Genomic DNA, 17,564 nt, shown 5'->3' with positions numbered 1-17,564 from the left:
AAATCTGAAAATACGTGATTTTTTGGTGTTTTTTTTTTGTTTTTTTTTTTTAACAGACACAGTCAAAGAGAGGGATAGACAGGGACAGACAGGAATGTAGAGATGAGAAGTGTCAATCATCAGTTTTTCGTTGTGGCACTTTAGTTGTTCATTGACTCCTTTCTCATGTGCCTTGACTGTGGGGCTACAGCAGACCGAGTAACCCCTTGCTCAAGCCAGCAACCTTGGGTCCAAGCTGGTGAGCCTTGCTCAAACCAGTTGAGCCTGCACTCAAGTTGGTGACCCCGAGGTCTCGAACCTGGATCCTCCGCATCCCAGTCCAACACTCTATCCATTGCACCACCGCTGGTCAGGCTAAAATACGTTTTTAAACTTCTTTTCTGCTTGACCTGTGGTGGCGCAGTGGAAAAAGCATCGACCGGGAACGCTGAGGTTGTTGGTTCGAAACCCCGGGCTCGTCTGGTTAAGGCACATATGGGAGTTGATGCTTCCTGCTCCTCTCCCCTTTCTCGCTCTCTCACATTCACTCTCCTCTCTAAAATGAATAAATAAATAAATGAACAAAAAGATTTAAAAAACCTTCTTTTCATAGGTTTGCATTAATGTTAATTAAAAATGTAGAACTACTACTACTATTAAGAGTTATTGGGGCCCTGGCCGGTTGGCTCAGTGGTAGAGCGTCGGCCTAGCGTGCAGAAGTCCTGAGTTCGATTCCCAGCCAGGGCACACAGGAGAAGCGCCCATCTGCTTCTCCACCCCTCCCCCTCTCCTTCCTCTCTGTCTCTCTCTTCCCCTCCCACAGCGAGGCTCCATTGGAGCAAAGATGGCCCGGATGCTGGGGATGGCTCCTTGGCCTCTGCCCCAGGCGCTGGAGTGGCTCTGGTCGCAACAGAGCGACGCCCCTGGTGGGCGTGCCGGGTGGATCCCGGTTGTTCGTATGCGGGAGTCTGACTGTCTGTCCCGGTTTCCAGCTTCAGAAAAATACAAAACAAAACAAAACAAAAAAAGAGTTATTGGGACTACATGTACCCGACATGATATGGAGCTATCTGCTTCTGCCGGGAGTCAGTCGGTCTGATTAAGTATGCAAATGGTAGTTGTAACCATTATTCATCCAGTGTTTTCCATATTTAAGTTGCTGCTGATATATTCTATTTCTCAATACTTGGACCAGAGGACTTTTAAAATAAATTTTGTCTTGATTTAGAAGATAACCCAATATTTCAAGGTCAATTTGATTTTCTTTCTTTTTTTTTTTTTTTTACCAGCCCCGTGTCATTTAAATGATGACCTAGTTTTGGCCTCAATGTCCTGAGTAGTTGCTCCTCAGAAATAATACTTACTGGCAGTTTCTCTGCAGGAAGTTCGAGTGCCTGGGGGGACACAGGTTTGCCTGAGATTTAACAGGGAGGGTGCGGGCTCTTGCCTCAGCAATTCGGCCCTGCTTCTCTGTTTATGGCCTCTCACCTCTGCCAGTTCTGCAGTTCATGAATGAATGTATGCAGACATTTAAGCAGTAAATACTCATTGAGTACCTACTGTGTGCTAGGCATTATTTTAAACCCTGTAGATGCATAATTACCAAGACAGAAAAGTTCTTACCCTCAGGGAGATTATGTGCTAGTGAGGAAAATAAATAATAAATACATATTTTGTTATTCCACTTATTTATGCATTCATTGGTTGATTTTTTTTTTTAAGATTTTGTTTATTGATTTTACAGAGAGAGAGAGTGGAGTGGGGGGAGCAAGAATTACCAACTCACAGTTGCTTCACTTTAGTTGTTGATTGCTTGTCGTACGTGCCTTGACCAGACAAGCCCACGGTCTCCAACTGGCAACCTCAGTGTTCCAGGTCTACACTTTATCCACTGCACCACCACAGGCCAGATGATTGGTTGATTTTATATGTGCCCTGACCAGAGATCAAACCTACAACGTTGGTGGTGTATTGGGAGGACGCTCTAACCAACTGAACTACCCAGCATAGGGGCCTGAGCATTCTTATATATATGTCTTTTGATAGACATAATACTCATTTGTCTTGGAGATAGACCTACCTAGGAGTTAAATTGCTTTATCATAGAGTAAACATATCTTAGCTTTTATAAATCTTGCCAATTTTTCCATAGTAGTTGTATCATATGAGAGTTCTTACTGTCCCATAGTCTTACCAGTACTTGTTAATGTCTGACATATTAATATTAGGCTTTTTGCTGGGTATTTTATTATATTATAATGGGGTTTTAATTTCTTAATAAATGAGTACCTTTCCATAAATTTATCAGCCATTTATTTGCGTATACTTACTATTGTAGAATGCCTGTTTGCCCTACTTCTCTTTTAGGGTGGCTTGGTACAGTGAATTCTATAGATGGTGCAGGACACAGCAGGCCTCCCTAAGCCCCTCTCCTTCCTCAGGGCATCTGGGGTGGAAACTGGAGGTCAGGAAATTCTCAGCGTGTTGGGGGATCGATTTGGGGCAAGGACTCCCCGGGAGCTGAGGGCCTCTCTTCCTCTCACTCAGGCTCATGCTTCAGGGACTCTTATTCCTTGCTGTAGCCAAATTCATTGTCATAGCAGGAAATGAGCTTGACAGAGTGGCCATTGAGGGCAGTGCCAGCGCAGCATTTGAAGGCTGAAGAGTGTGTGTCACTGTTAAAGTCGCAGGAGACCAGCTGGTCCTCAGGGTAGTCCAGGATGCCCCTGAGAGGGCCCTCCAATGCCTGCTTCACCAGCATCTTGGTGTCATCGTATGTGACCGCTTTCTCCAGGTGGCAGGTTTGATCCACACCGACACATTGGGAGTGGGGATATGGCGGGCCATGCCAGTAAGCTCCCCGTTCGGCTCAGGGCTGACGTTGCCCACAGTCTCGGCAGCACCCATAGAAGCAGGGAGAATGTCTGGCAGTGCCCTGGCCTTCACACCACAGCTTCCCAGTGGGACCATCCACGGTCTTCTGGGTAACAAGTCCCTCCACAATGACCAGGTTGTCATGGATGACCTTAGCCAGGGATTGGAGGGCAAGCAGTTGGTGGTGCAGGTGGTGCTGACAGTCTTGAGGGAGTTGACATCCTTCTCAGGGTTGGTTCATGCACTTTGCAAACAGGGATGTCAGCAGAAGTGGCAGAGATGATGACCCATTTGGTCTCACCCTTCAAGTGAGTGCCCGGAGCCCATAGTGAAGACACCATGGGCCCTGCAGCACAGCGGAGAATCCCGTGGGCCCCACAGTACACTTAGCACCAGTGTCACCCCATTTAACATCGCTGTAGTCTCACTCCTGGAAGACGGAAATGCCTTTCCGTTGACGACATGCTTCCCGTTCTCAGCCTCACTGTGCCTTCAAAGTTGTCGTGGGTAGAATCACACTCAAACGTGTAGATCAGTGGTAGTCAACCTGGTCCCTGCTGCCCACTAGTGGGCGTTCCAGCTTTCATGGTGGGAGGTAGTGGAGCAACCAAAGTATAAATAAAAAGATAGATTTAACTATATAAGTTGTTTTATAAAGATTTATTCTGCCAAACTTCACAAAAATCCAACATAAAGTACTTGGTAAGTAATTATTATTATATGCTTTAACTTGCTGTAACTCTGCTTTATAAATTTTATAAAGTAAAGTGACTTCCTTACTTTATAAATCACCATTACTGTGGAACCGGTAGGCGGTTAGAAAAGTTTACTACTAACAGAGATACAAAAGTGGGCGGTAGGTATAAAAAGGTTGACTACCCCTGGTATAGACCATGGAGTTGAGGTCAGCGAAGGGCTCACTGATGACAACAAAATCCACTTTGCGCCTGACCTGTGGTGGCGCAGTGGATAAAGTGTCGACCTGGAATGCTGAGGTCGCCGGTTCGAAACCTGCACTTGTCTGGTCATGGCACATATGGGAGTTGATGCTTCCTGCTCTTCCCTCCTTCTCTCTCTCTCTCTCTCTCTCCTCTCTAAAATGAATTAATAAAAAAAAACAACAAAAAAAGCCAAAATCCACTTTGCCAGAGTTAAAGCAGCCCTGGTGACCAGGCTCCCAGTACAGCCAATCCATCCACTCTGACCTCCACCATCCTGTCTCAGGACCACACCGCTCTCACCCGGCCTGCCCTGTCCCAGTGCGGTGCGAGAGGACACGCTGCTGGTGCATGGGAGGGGCACAGAGCCGGGCTTGCCCCCCCCCCCAAAGAATCGGGCTCTCGTGTCTTTCTCTTTATTGACTGGGAGAGGTCTGTACAGTCTCTGAATATGACTCTTTTCACGTCCATGTGTATTCTAGATCGCTTTTCCCAATCTGGAAATATTTGTATTTGATACCTAGGAGAAAATACTATTCTTAGAAGAATGCAATTTTAAAAATTTTTTCTATGATTTGAGAGACGGAGAGAAAGGAGAAGGGAAGGGAATGAGAGAGAGAAACATTAACTCGTTCCACTTAGTTCCATTTAGCTGTGCACTCATTGTTTGCTTCTCATATGTGCCCTGAGTGGGGTTCAAACCCGCAACCTTGGTGCACTGGGATGGCGCTCTACCCATTGTGCTGCCAGGCCTGGGCCAAGAATCCAAATTCTGAAACAAATTTTTAGTTTTGATGCATTCTTGAGCACTCACTTTAAAGATTTAAGAAAGGAACAGATTTGCCCTGGCCGGTTGGCTCAGCGGTAGAGCATAGGCCTGGCGTGCAGGGGACCCGGGTTCGATTCCCGGCCAGGGCACATAGGAGAAGCGCCCATTTGCTTCTCCAACCCCCCCCCCCCCCTTCCTCTCTGTCTCTCCTTCCCCTCCCACAGCCAAGGCTCCATTGGAGCAAAGATGGCCCCGGCGCTGGGGATGGCTCCTTGGCCTCTGCCCCAGGCGATAGAGTGGCTCTGGTCGCTGCAGAGCAACGCTCCGGAGGGGCAGAGCATCGCCCCCTGGTGGGCAGAGCCTCGCCCCTGATGGGCGTGCCGGGTGGATCCCGGTCAGGCGCATGCGGGACTCTGTCTGACTGTCTCTCCCCGTTTCCAGCTTCAGAAAAATACAAAAAAAAAAAAAAAAAAAGGCAACAGATTTAAGATTTCTTTTAACTATAGTATATAAAATTTTGGTCCCAGTACTAACTTTTTAGTGTATTCATTGATTTTTAGAGCTAGAGGAAGGAAGAGAGAAATATTTGCTGTCCCACTGATTTGCACACTCACTGGTTGGTTCTTCTGTGTGTCCTGACCAGCACATACAAACTTGAACCCACAACCTGGGTGCATCAGGACGATGCTGTCTAACCAACTGAGCTACCCGGCCTGGGCCCAGTGTTGACTGAAAAAAAAATCCTAAGTTACTTTTTCTCTTAAATATACCTTTAAAATTGTTTTCATACTTCTTGTGAGATATATTAATATTTTATGCAAGTCCTGGACTTAACATTGTAAACAAGCAGACCTTAGGTCATTAGGGTCCTGTGGCAGTGATTCTCCCACTAGAGAAGCCAGTGATTGTGAATGAACTTGGCACACAATGTTACCAGTACTGGTCTCTTCACTGGGTGTTTCTTGTGGTGACTTATCCAAGGACTTCTTTTTCTTTGCATTTTGATATGAACTCTATTTATGGTGACTATGCTGCTATTAAATTTTGAGCACAAGATTCTTTTAGATTCTACTCTCTCTGAGTACCTCTTCAAGTTACAGAATTATAGTGTTCTTACCTAAATTTTTAAATCCATATTGCAAACTTAATCTTCGATCACAAACTTAACATCCAGAGTTGGAGATAATAAATAATAAATGAATTTTTAATAAGTTCAAATGTATGCTATTTGTATAATATAAATAGAAATAAAGTCACTATGTATAAAACACATTATTATAGTGATCACATGAGGTAGGTAGGTGTTAGTGACTTAATTACAGCTCAGATTTCTCTTGCTCTTAGAAATTAGAGGGTTACAAGTAGTAAAAGAATATGCATGGAAGTAACTCACTAATAAAAGATGTGTGTGAGCAAACTAGAGTGAACACTGGAGCAGAACATTGTAACTAGCTCTCAGCATTGTGGGCCTTCGTGATTCTGGGCAGGAATTAGAATCTTTCAGGAGGCATTTTGTTACAGTTCCTTTCCTGGTGTTGGCTTGAGCGTTAGCCCATTTACCAATTCAGAGTGCTACAGCATGCAGTCCCTTGAGTGATATTATTGGGTAGGAAACATAACTTTTTTTTTTAATACAGAGTTTGGGGATTATCATTTGTAAAGATTTTACTTATTGATTTTAGAGCGAGAAAGGGGTGGGGAGCGGAAGCATCAACTTGTAGTTGCTTCTCTTATGTGCCTTGACCTTGACTGGGCAAGTCCGGGGTATTGAACCGGTGACCTAGCATTCTAGGTCGATGCTTTCTCCACTGCGCTGCCACAGGTCAGGCAGGAACTGTAATTCTTAAAGGGAATGGAGAAGAAAAAAAACAAAACAGTGCCAATGATTCTTTGATAGTTTGTGTTAGAATTTTCTGACACTGTAAATGGCCATACTGAGTATTTTGAGTGATGGGTCAGAACTGGCAGGGACCAGTGTTTCCTTGAGTGAGTTTTGTGGAATATTAGTTCTGTGGAATGTTAATAAATGCTACATGAAAGAAAACAAATCAAAAGACAAAGAAACAAAATTCCCTGGTCATGTAACTTTGGGAAGCACTAGGTTAAATGAAGTTGAATGGCTTTTTGTTTCTGTTTTTGTTTCCAACTTGATGGAGATATAATTGACATATCGTTATGTTGCCGAAAGGTGTGTGCCATATTGACTTGGTGCACGTAATACTAGAATATGTGGTGAGCTAATACCTCTGTCACATAATGACCCTTTCTCTTTTATAGTGAGAGAGAGATGGACAGAGAGGGACAGACAGACAGGAAGGGAGAGATGAGAAGCATCAACTCTTCGTTGCGGCAACTTAGTTGTTCACTGATTGCTTTCTCATGTGCCTTGAGCGGGGGGCTACAGCAGAGTGAGTGACCCCCTGCTTAAGCCAGTGGCCTTTGGGTTCAAGCTGGTGACCTTTGGGATTGTATGGATGATTCCTTGCTCAAGCCAGCGACCCCATACTGAAGTGGACGAGTCTGCGCTCTAGCTGGTGGCCTGGGGGTCTTGAACCCATGACCTCAGAACCTAGGTCGATGGTTTATCCACTGCACCACCACTGGTCAGGCTGTAATTACAAAATTTTTATTTTTTAATTTCTGGATTTTAGGGTGAGAGAGAGAGAGAGAGAGAGGAACATCGATCTGTTCCTGCATGAACCCCGACTGGGGATCGAATCGGCAACCTCTGTGCTTTGGGGTGATGCTCTAACAAACTGAGCTATCTGGCCAGAGTGTGTCAAATTTTAAATATTCTATTAGATTATAGTCTAGAATAGATCTGTCTTCTGATAGTTTCTGAGACAGTAAGCACCATGTGCTAGGGTGGAGGGGGCAGGACCAGCAGAAGTCTTATAGTTCAGGGTGTTTTGTGTGACCTACAGGAGCAGTTAGAAGACTTGGAATTCTACCTTGACAGATGGGTACACTCACTCGTGTTCCTTGGTGTAGAAAAAAAAAGTGGCTTATCTTATAATAGTTGCCACTCTGTTTGTTTCTTTTTCTTTAAAATAAAGGAATTTAACGTTTCTTATTAAAGAGAAGAAGCATTTTAGGAAAATAATTACGCGTTGAATAGTGTATATTACAAAGTTAAGTAGCTGATTATATTTTTTCTGGAATATTTTGACAAAACCTGTTGTGTGTTCTTCTCTGCCTTTTACTGTCTTTTCCCACCCACCCCAAATAACTGGGGCGGTTAGTGACAAGTCTTACACTAGAAGGAATTTACTAATCATAACTGACAGGAGGTTTAACTACAATTTTGTGTGCTTGGAAAACGGTTTTAGAATGTTTTGTTAAGCAGAGAGTGCTCTTTGGAGGCTGTTAGAGTGTGCTGTGGGACAGGCCACCGATGACCAATAGAGTAGAGGTGCTGGGAGGGGTCGGTGCGGTGCTGGCAGAGGCATGGGCAGGAAGGGCCGTGGCACGTGAGCTCTGTGTCGTCTTCTCTCTGTAGAGACCTAAACGATTTTTACAGTGGGACCGAAGCCTTTCGCTCCTGGATTGTAAATATAGAATGTACTCTTCATGTTGCTTTAAAACATTTAAGAACAGACAGCATAATTAACAAGTAAAATATTTTTTGTGAATTTTATCAAGTGAATGAGGTTAATGTTATTAATACTGTTATTGACAAGAAACTTACCTCTTTAAATTTTAAAATCCAAATGTCAAGCGGATTGTTCCTGTTTTTAACTATAGTAAATCAAGGTATTTCCTAGAGGTAGTCTTTCGAATAGATCATGGGAATGGGAAGAGAAGAACAATGGCTGTGCTTACCTACAATTTTTTTTCTGGCATAATGAAGTATGTTCCTATTAGTAAAATCAGTAAGATATTTTGTGAAACATATTAAATTTTTAATTTTCTCAACCTTTTACCTAAATAAATTGAGTAGGACCTTCCTCTTAAATCTATTAGCTAAAGTATACCAGTAACCCATTTTTTGAATAGCCATATTAGTATGGCTCCATTAGGAAAATGGAATTGGTGTGGGCTGCTGGCTATATTCGTAGCCTTTTTCTTGTTATTGTTGTAATAGACTTTGTTTTCTAGAGAAATTTAGAGTCACAGCAAAATTTATCTATTTGTGTACTGATTGGACATCATGGTGGTATTTGTTAAAAGGTGTCTGTTACTACTGTCAGTTTCACTGTATACAAAATGCATTTTGCAGTTATATGTGTTTTGTTTTTGTTTTTTTGTATTTTTCTGAAGCTGGAAACGAGGAGGCAGTCAGACAGATTCCCGCATGCGCCCGACCGGGATCCACCTGGCACGCCCACCAGGGGGCGATGCTCTGCCCATCTGGGATGTCGCTCTGTTGTGACCAGAGCCACTCTAGCACCTGGGGCAGAGGCCAAGGAGCCATCCCCAGTGCCCGGGCCATCTTTTGCTCTAATGGAGCCTTGGCTGCGGGAGGGGAAGAGTGAGACAGAGAGGAAGGAGAGGGGGAGGGGGGAGAAGCAGATGGGCACCTCTCCTGTGTGCCCTGGCCAGGAATCGAACCCGGGACTTCCGCACGCCAGGCCAACGCTCTACCACTGAGCCAACCAGCCAGGGCCTATATTTGTTTTTTTATGTGTTCTTTTTCAAAATATTGCCATTGTTACTGAATATATCAGGGGTCGGGAACCTTTTTGGCTGAGAGAGCCATGAACGCCACATATTTTATTTTATTTATTTATTTATTTAATGCCACATATTTTAAAATGTAATTCCGTGAGAGCCATACAACAACCCATGTACGTTACGCATTATCCAATAAAAATTTGGTGTTATCCTGGAGGACAGCTGTGATTGGCTCCAGCCACCCGCAACCGTGAACATGAGCAGTAGGAAATGAATGGATTGTAATACATGAGAATGTTTTATATTTTTAACATTATTATTTTTTAATTAAAGATTTGTCTGCGAACCAGATGCAGCCATCAAAAGAGCTACAGGTTCCCGACCCCTGGAATATATGTATAATTTTGTTATGAAAGAACTTAATTAACTGAAGGAAAACAGCAGTGGGTTTTTCTGATACATGAATTGAGAAGCAGCATCTTGGCCCTTTTTCATGTCCTGTGAATAGGAGAGTAAATGTGTGTCCTGTGATTTTTCTGTTTTTACTGTTTTAGGGACTGAGAACTTTTGTGTATTTCATGTTTGACAGCTTCAAATAGGATAAGAATTTGTAGGTCTGTTTTGAAAAAGCTGTGACAAGAATGTTACATATACCTAGGACAAAGATATATGTAAATTATTGGAGCTTCAAGGAGACATTAATTTTCTTGGAGAGTATTTATATACTCTATTGTTATTTAAAGCAGTTGCAGTCTTATGTGATGCATCAATTACTACTGAACCAGACTTCTTCTAGATTCTGAAGTTGAAAGTGTCTACTATAGTTAACATGCACATACTGGAGGAAAACATAGAAACCCTACAATATCAACTTTCTTCCTTTAAGATAAATAAATTCACCATGTCTCATTTTTCTCCACTGTTAGAGCTGGCTAGTCTTTCAGCTATCAATTTCTCCTGTTGAGAGGAAGGATAAGGACTGTCTTATGTTGGGCTACTATAAAAAGAATCCAAGACCACAAAGGTTGCACTTTAAATTTCAGTAGAAGTCTTTGTTTCATTAAGCCTTATGAAAATTTAAACTTTGTTATATCTTGCACTTTCAGAAAGTTCTCTTAACAGTTAGTATACTCAAAGTGCTTATGGATCCCATCTAAGGAAAGAGCCTTACAGTCTCTGCATTTTAGTATCAGGTCTACCGGAAAGTTCTGTCCGTTTCTATCACAACAAGTTCGACATGTAAGCACATGTTTATTTGGCGCATGTGTGCCTCTCTATTTTTATCACTTAATGTATACATACTGACATAGCAAATTAACTAAAACAAAGTTGATTCATGTTAGTCTTATGTGTGAAGCAATAGTGTACCCATGGCTACTGATAAAAGTTCATTTACGCCACTGTAATTTTTACGAATTTCAACAAGGAAGAAATGCTACAGAAGCATGTAGAAATTTATTGAAAGTGGTGAAGGTACAGTTTCTGATAGGACATGCAGAAGATGGTTCGAAAAATTCAAAACAGGTGATTTCGACCTTTCTGATAAGCCACGTCTGGGCGACCATCTTTGATCGATGACTATGTCATTAAGACTATGTTGGAGCAAGATCCTTTTCTGACAACATCGGAGATCGCAGAAAGGCTTAATTCAGCTCAGCAAACCATTTCTGACCATATTCGGAAGATAGGATTGGTGTGGAAATATTCAAGATGGGTGCCACATGAATTAAGTCAGAAGAATTTGGATGACCAAGTCGTCAAATGCACATCTCTGCTTGCTCGGAACAAAATCGAGCCCTTCTAAAACCGGATGATAACTGGGGATGAAAAGTAGATTACCTATGAAAACATTGTAAGGAAAAGGGCATATTGTGAACCCGGAAAACCTAGCCCTTCCACCTCTAAACCAGATTTGACTCTGAATAAGAGAATGTTGTGTATGTGGTGGGACATTCGAGGACTAATACATTATGGGCTTTTAAAACCGAACAAAAAGCTCAATTCAGAGAAGTATTGTCAGCAACTGGATAATTTAAAGACAACAGTCCAAGAAAAGAGGCCGGCGATGTTCAATAGGAAGAACATCATACCGCATCATGATAATGCCAGGCCACATGCTGCTTTGGGGACTCGTCAAAAAATTGCAGAACTAGGCTGGGAAATTCTGTCGCATCCACTATATTCCCCGGGCTTAGCACCCTCCAACTATCACTTGTTTTTGTCCTTACAAAAGTTTTTGAAGGGCAAAAAATTCAAAAATGAAGAAGATATCAAACAAGCACTGGTTCAATTGTTCGCATCAAAAGATAAAACATTTTTCAAAAATGGGATATACAAATTGTCCTCACGCTGGCAAGAAATCATTAATAATAATGGCAGTTATTATTTTTTTCTTTTTTCTTTTTTTTTTTTTTTTTTTTTGCATTTTTCTGAAGCTGGAAACAGGGAGAGACAGTCAGACAGACTCCCGCATGCGCCCGACCGGGATTCACCCGGCACGCCCACCAGGGGCGACGCTCTGCCCACCAGGGGGTGATGCTCTGCCATCCTGCGCGTCGCCATGTTGCGACCAGAGCCACTCTAGCGCCTGGGGCAGAGGCCACAGAGCCATCCCCAGCGCCCGGGCCATCTTTGCTCCAGTGGAGCCCTGGCTGCAGGAGGGGAAGAAAGAGACAGAGAGGAAGGAGGGGGGAGGTGTGGAGAAGCAGATGGGCACTTCTCCTGTGTGCCCTGGCCAGGAATCGAACCCGGGTCCTCCGCACGCTAGGCCGACGCTCTACCGCTGAGCCAACCGGCCAGGGCCAGTTATATTATTTAATAAAGTTTATTGACGATAAGAAAAATTTGTATTTTGTTTTATTCCCAAAATGGACAGAACTTTCCGGTAGACTGTATATATTCTGCCATCTAGAGCCTATATGATAATAGGTATGTGGCTTTGGGTGTACTAGTAATATTTCAGGAATATATTTAATATTTGGAGGAGGAAGTATCTGATTTTTAAAATTTGGTTTTAGAAACTTTGAAATATTCACATATCGGAGAGACTTTTACAATAACCTCTCAAATGTTCATCTGTAGTCCCTATGAGTTTAATATAACGGCAGTCTTGTTTTGACTGCACACTCACCTATTATGTCCCTCATGACACCCCAGTGATTTTGAAGGAAATCCCAGACATCATGTAATTTTACTGAGAAATATTTCTGTGTGTGTGTCTAAAAGAAAATAAAATTATTTGTATTCCCTGTGAGTGCTAGCTAGCTAGCTCTGTTGTGGAGGGGAAGATCAACAGGGCTTGGAAACAAGCCTGCCATTGCAGTGTTTTGTAGTTAATTTGCATTTAGAAAGATCAAGAGTTTATACTCCTTGGATGTTTTATTATTATAATAAATCTCAAAGGGTTTGAAATGTTGATTTTGTAAGTAACATCTAAGAAAACATTATGAATTACCATCATGAATATGTATGAAAATTATATGACCTCAGTTCAGAGCTAAGCTGCAATTTGTTTTGTCATTTGTTCATGGCTCCCCCCCAAATGTATGTATGTATATTTAAATGCTGTGAGACAGCATACATAGTCAGATGAAATTCTGTAAGCCTCTGTGTGTTTCAGAGAAAGAGAGCAGAGAGGAACGATCACCTGTGGGCTGAGAAAGAATAGGCTAAATGGTAAATATCACCAGCCACTAAACTGTGGAGGAATAACTTCCCCCTTCTTGCACTCCGGCTCACCCAACATCCTCTCTCAGTGTTGACTTCATTCCTCTCTTTTCTTGGTTCCTTATTTGATTTCTATCTTTTTCCTTGCTTGGCCTTTACTTACCTTTGCCTGTGGCGTTTATGGTCAGGTAGACACTGGTTCCTCCAGAAGAGGCTGGTGGTTTGTTAGACAGGGGTTGAGAACTTTACAAAAGTGAAATATTTTAGGACTAATTTGTTCTGTTTTTATACAGATTTAAAAAAAATGTTTAATTCAAACAGTTGGATACCTACTAGGATGACCTCTTGTATACTCTGCATGACTTGCACAGTGTTTGTAAACATGGATTTTATAACAACTTTTAGAGTTACTTTAGGTGCTGGTACTGAAAAGTTGTATAATCATTTTTCTTTCTCTGTTCTCTTCTGCTGCCTGTTTATTGGATGAACCCGATTCTATTCAAATGTGACTGCAGTTCACAGGATTCCTTTGCAGTTCACCATTGGAGGTAAGAGTTTACTGCTTGACCTTAGTGCTAGAATTGCCCATTGAATCTGACTATCACTGTCTTTTGTTGGGCACTTAATTTGATAGTTTATGAGGGATCATTTTGTTGTGACACATTCATTCTTCAATAACAGTAATGAAGTGAATGTAGACGTTTTAACAGAGCTGTCCACCTTCATAACAGGTCATTGCTTCTTTTTAAGTACATTTTCTTTTTTAATAAGTAGAATGAAATTCATTGTAAAGAGCAGTATTGTAGCTCCTACTCCAGCGATTTAAAATCAGCCTTGCCCTCTTTTCACCGGAGTTGAAGAAGGCTGGGGAGGCCGTGGGCAGGGGCTGGCATCAAAGATGCTTCCTTTCGTTTGGGAGAGCGTTTCAAAATCTATGAATTGATTAGGGGAGAACAGAGAACTTACCTTTATTGAGCTGTTCTTGTAACACAGGCACTATTCTAGGTGCTTTATTCACTTTCTCATTTAATCCTCACAATGGCTCTGCAGTGTAGAGCTGGGAATCCAGTGATACAATTGTGACATAAGGAAAGAACTGTTAGATATTCAGAGAACTGGAATCACTGTGCCTCAGGTGATAAGGACTAACTTGTAGAAGATGTACCGGACTTTGAAGAAGGACTGGGAGAGGAAGGCAAGCAGGGTGTGTGAGAGTCCAGACCGTTGGATTTGGAACCAAATGTGGGTTTAAGGTAGGGGTCGGGAACCTTTCTGGCTGAGAGAGCCATGAACGCCACATATTTTAAAATATAATTCCGTGAGAGCCATACAATGACCCGTATACATTAGGCATTATCCAATAAAAATTAGTTGTTGTCTAGGAGGACAGCTGTGATTGGCTCCAGCCACCCGCAAACATGAACATGAGCAGTAGGAAATGAATGGATTGTAATACATGAGAATGTTTTATATTTTTAACATTATTATTTTTTATTAAAGATTTGTCTGTGAGCCAGATGCAGCCATCAAAAGAGCCACATCTGGCTCATGAGCCATAGGTTCCCGACCCCTGGTTTAAGGTCATGTCTTCATTTACTAGTTACGTGGACAATTCACACTTCCCTAGCCTCAGTTTTTTTATCTTTAAAATACATATAATGGCCTGACCCCTGTGGTGGTGCAGTAGATACAGCGTCCACCTGCAACGCTGAGGTCTCCCGTTCAAAACCCTGGGCTTGCCTGGTCGAGGCACATATGAGAGTTGATGCTTCCTACTCCTTCCCCCTTTGCCCCCCTCTCTAAAATGAATAAATAAAAATAAAAAAATAAATATTGGGACTTGATCTGTGGAAGCTTTAATCTTTGCTGAAAGTAGAAAAGAAAGTATCATGCTCGAAACTTGGTGATGGTTTCTGTTTTTTTCTGTCTGATCTGCGTTTCCAGGTAACGATTTGGTGGGCTACTTGAGCTTGGCAAAGTTGGTCATTTCTGACAAGGCTTATGGACGTGGGGGAAGAAAAAATTTAAATTAAAGGTGACCAATATGCTTTTCTCTTCTGGAAGTCTTAGGGAAATTCTTGAGGGCTCTCTGTTGATGATGGTTGAGCCTGGAATTTCCCAGGGGCCACCCGATGACATAGTTGCCAGCTGCTACCCCGCATCGCCAGTGGCACGGAGCTCGGGGCTGTTCCGCTGCCCCTGCAGAGTCCGAGAACCCGAGCAAAGCAAGGTGGGAAAATGTGGGAGTCTCTGAGTGTTTAATTTTGCCTCTAAGCTTACGTTTAGCTGGAGAAGAATAATTACAGATACGGTAACTACACAACCGCCTTCGCTGATTTTGAATGAAAGAAAAATAATTCTGCTAGAGACGTGAGACTTGCAGTTGAAAATAAAGGAGGCTTTAAATTTCACTTTGTCCACCAAAACTACTATGAATGAGCCATGCCCCTTTGTTGTAAGCCCTAAACAGTTAACTGCCGCATGAATGTAACAAAATTGTCAGGTTATAGTAATTACATCAGTAATGTGATCTGCTGTCATTTGAATGGAGCCATGTGTGGAGAGTCAGTTACTTCTCTCTGTGGGGCTGACCCTTTTACATTCCTGTAAGCTGAAGACTAATAGAGCTCATTAAGCTTTATGGGAAAAGAGCTTTTATCACCTCGTCAAGCGAGGCAGCGTATTTCCATTCTGCTTTGACTCCGTGTGGCTCTGTGGCCACCGCCATGCATGCACTACTCGGTTTGCACAGCCTCTCTTTACCGACGGTTTTATTGACATTTCTGAGTCTGAATTACATTTTGTGTGGCACCACCTACAGATGTCTTCAATTAACTGTAGGTAAATAAAAGGGATTATATATCAGAGGCTAAAAGATTCTTGAAATTCTCTTCTGTGTCCGACTCCGCCGGCCAGGCCCGGAGGGTGCAGTCTCATCGTTTCGGAGGGAGACACTCCAGGAGAAGCTTTTGGAAAAATGTTCAGCCACTTGTGACTGGGGGGTGCTTAGATTTCTCTTCAGATAGGTCCCTCCATTTCAGATCAGTAACAATTGTCTTCATTCACAGTTATAACTTTCCGAGAACTTAGTACCCACAGTGTCTGGGTCCTTGTGCTAAGCTCCTTGTGTACCTTGTTTTAAGCCTCAAAGAGTGTCTACGAGGCAGATATAGTCAGGAGGCAGATTAGCAAAGGTCAGTGTCACAGTCTAGTGCAGCGGTTCTCAACCTGTGGGTCGCGACCCCGGCGGGGGTCGGACGACCAAAACACAGGGGTCGCCGCTGGGGTCGCGACCCACAGGTTGAGAACCGCTGGTCTAGTGTGAGTCAACAGTAACAAGATAGGGATGAGGTAGTGGAATGATACCGCTGTGAGATTCTTACGGTACCCGAAGTGATATAATATTATTTGAAGGAAGACAGTGATAAGTGTGTGGTGTATTTCCTAAACGCTGGAGCAGGGATTCCCAGCCTTGGCACTGTTGACATGGGCTGATGAGGTCTTTTTTTTTTTAAAGATTTTATTTATTGATTTTAGAGGAGAGAGAGAGAAGGGGGGTTGGTTGGGAGCAGGAAGCATCAACTCATAGTTGCTGCTTCTTATATGTGCCTTGACCAGGCAAGCCTGGGTTTTGAACCAGCACTCTCAGCATTCCAGGTCGATGCTCTATCCACTGCGCCACCACAGGTCAGGCCTGGTGAAGACCTTTCTGTGGGTGCTGTTCTCTGCGTGTGCGATGCTTAGCAGCATCCCTGGCTTCTACCCAGTGCCGCCTCTGAGCTGAAACAAGGTGTCTCCAGACTGCCAAACGTCCTGAGGAGGGGGAACTGGCTCCCTGTTGAAAACCACTGCCCTAGAGCAGCCTTAGGAAATATAACAAGGAACAAAGAGACGAAGAGACGCAGGGAATAAGCCAGTAGTGAAGACAGCACAGAGCAGCAACACTTCAGTCTGTTCAAAGGCAGGGAAGGAAGGAGAGCGGACGGTGTAAGCCAGGCGAGGACAAGAGGGCCCATGATTCCGTATTTTGCTGAAAATCACGGAATTCCATGCTTAAAATGGGTGAATTTTATATCTATAGTATACCTCAGTAAAGCTGTTTTTTATAGTATAGTTCATTTCTTTATTTTTTAACTTCCTCACATGTAGAGAAGGTCTGACTGAATTTGGCATTTCTGTACTACATCCCTAGTTGTGTACAGGTGTTCGCAATTCTAAGTAGTCACCAAGATACTATTGTATATTGAAGTATATGTGTTTTAGCTAATATTTAGAGTATTAACTATTTAGTTTTATTACTTTTACTATTAGGTAATGTTAGCCATTAAGTTTTTTTTTTTTTTGTATTTTTCTGAAGCTGGAAACGGGGAGAGACAGTCAGACAGACTCCCGCATGCGCCTGACCGGGATCCACCCGGCACGCCCACCAGGGGCAATGCTCTGCCCACCAGGGGGCGATGCTCTGCCCCTTCGGGGCGTCGCTCTGCCGCGACCAGAGCCACTCTAACGCCTGGGGCAGAGGCCACAGAGCCATCCCCAGCGCCCGGGCCATCTTTGCTCCAATGGAGCCTTGGCTGCGGGAGGGGAAGAGAGAGATAGAGAGGAAAGCGCGGCGGAGGGGTGGAGAAGCAAATGGGCGCTTCTCCTGTGTGCCCTGGCCGGGAATCGAACCCGGGTCCCCTGCACGCCAGGCCGACGCTCTACCGCTGAGCAAACTGGCCAGG

General features: G+C 43.3%; 1 protein-coding gene across 4 annotated transcripts in view; it reads left to right on the top strand.

The window, feature by feature from the left end:
• The window catches only part of ATE1 (arginyltransferase 1), a 139,531-nt gene that overhangs the window by 31,537 nt on the left and 90,430 nt on the right, over window positions 1-17,564 (top strand). For all 4 annotated transcript variants that reach the window (XM_066240502.1, XM_066240501.1, XM_066240500.1 and 1 more), the window contains exon 8: window positions 13,356-13,388. In XM_066240502.1, coding sequence (XP_066096599.1) covers window positions 13,356-13,388 — 33 coding nt within the window. The remainder of the gene's footprint in view (window positions 1-13,355; window positions 13,389-17,564) is intronic.

The sequence above is a fragment of the Saccopteryx bilineata genome, chromosome 7 (assembly GCF_036850765.1).
Source record: "Saccopteryx bilineata isolate mSacBil1 chromosome 7, mSacBil1_pri_phased_curated, whole genome shotgun sequence".
Lineage (NCBI taxonomy): Eukaryota > Metazoa > Chordata > Mammalia > Chiroptera > Emballonuridae > Saccopteryx > Saccopteryx bilineata.
The sequence above is the reverse complement of the archived record's forward strand: the minus strand, read 5'-3'. Positions and strand labels throughout refer to the sequence as shown.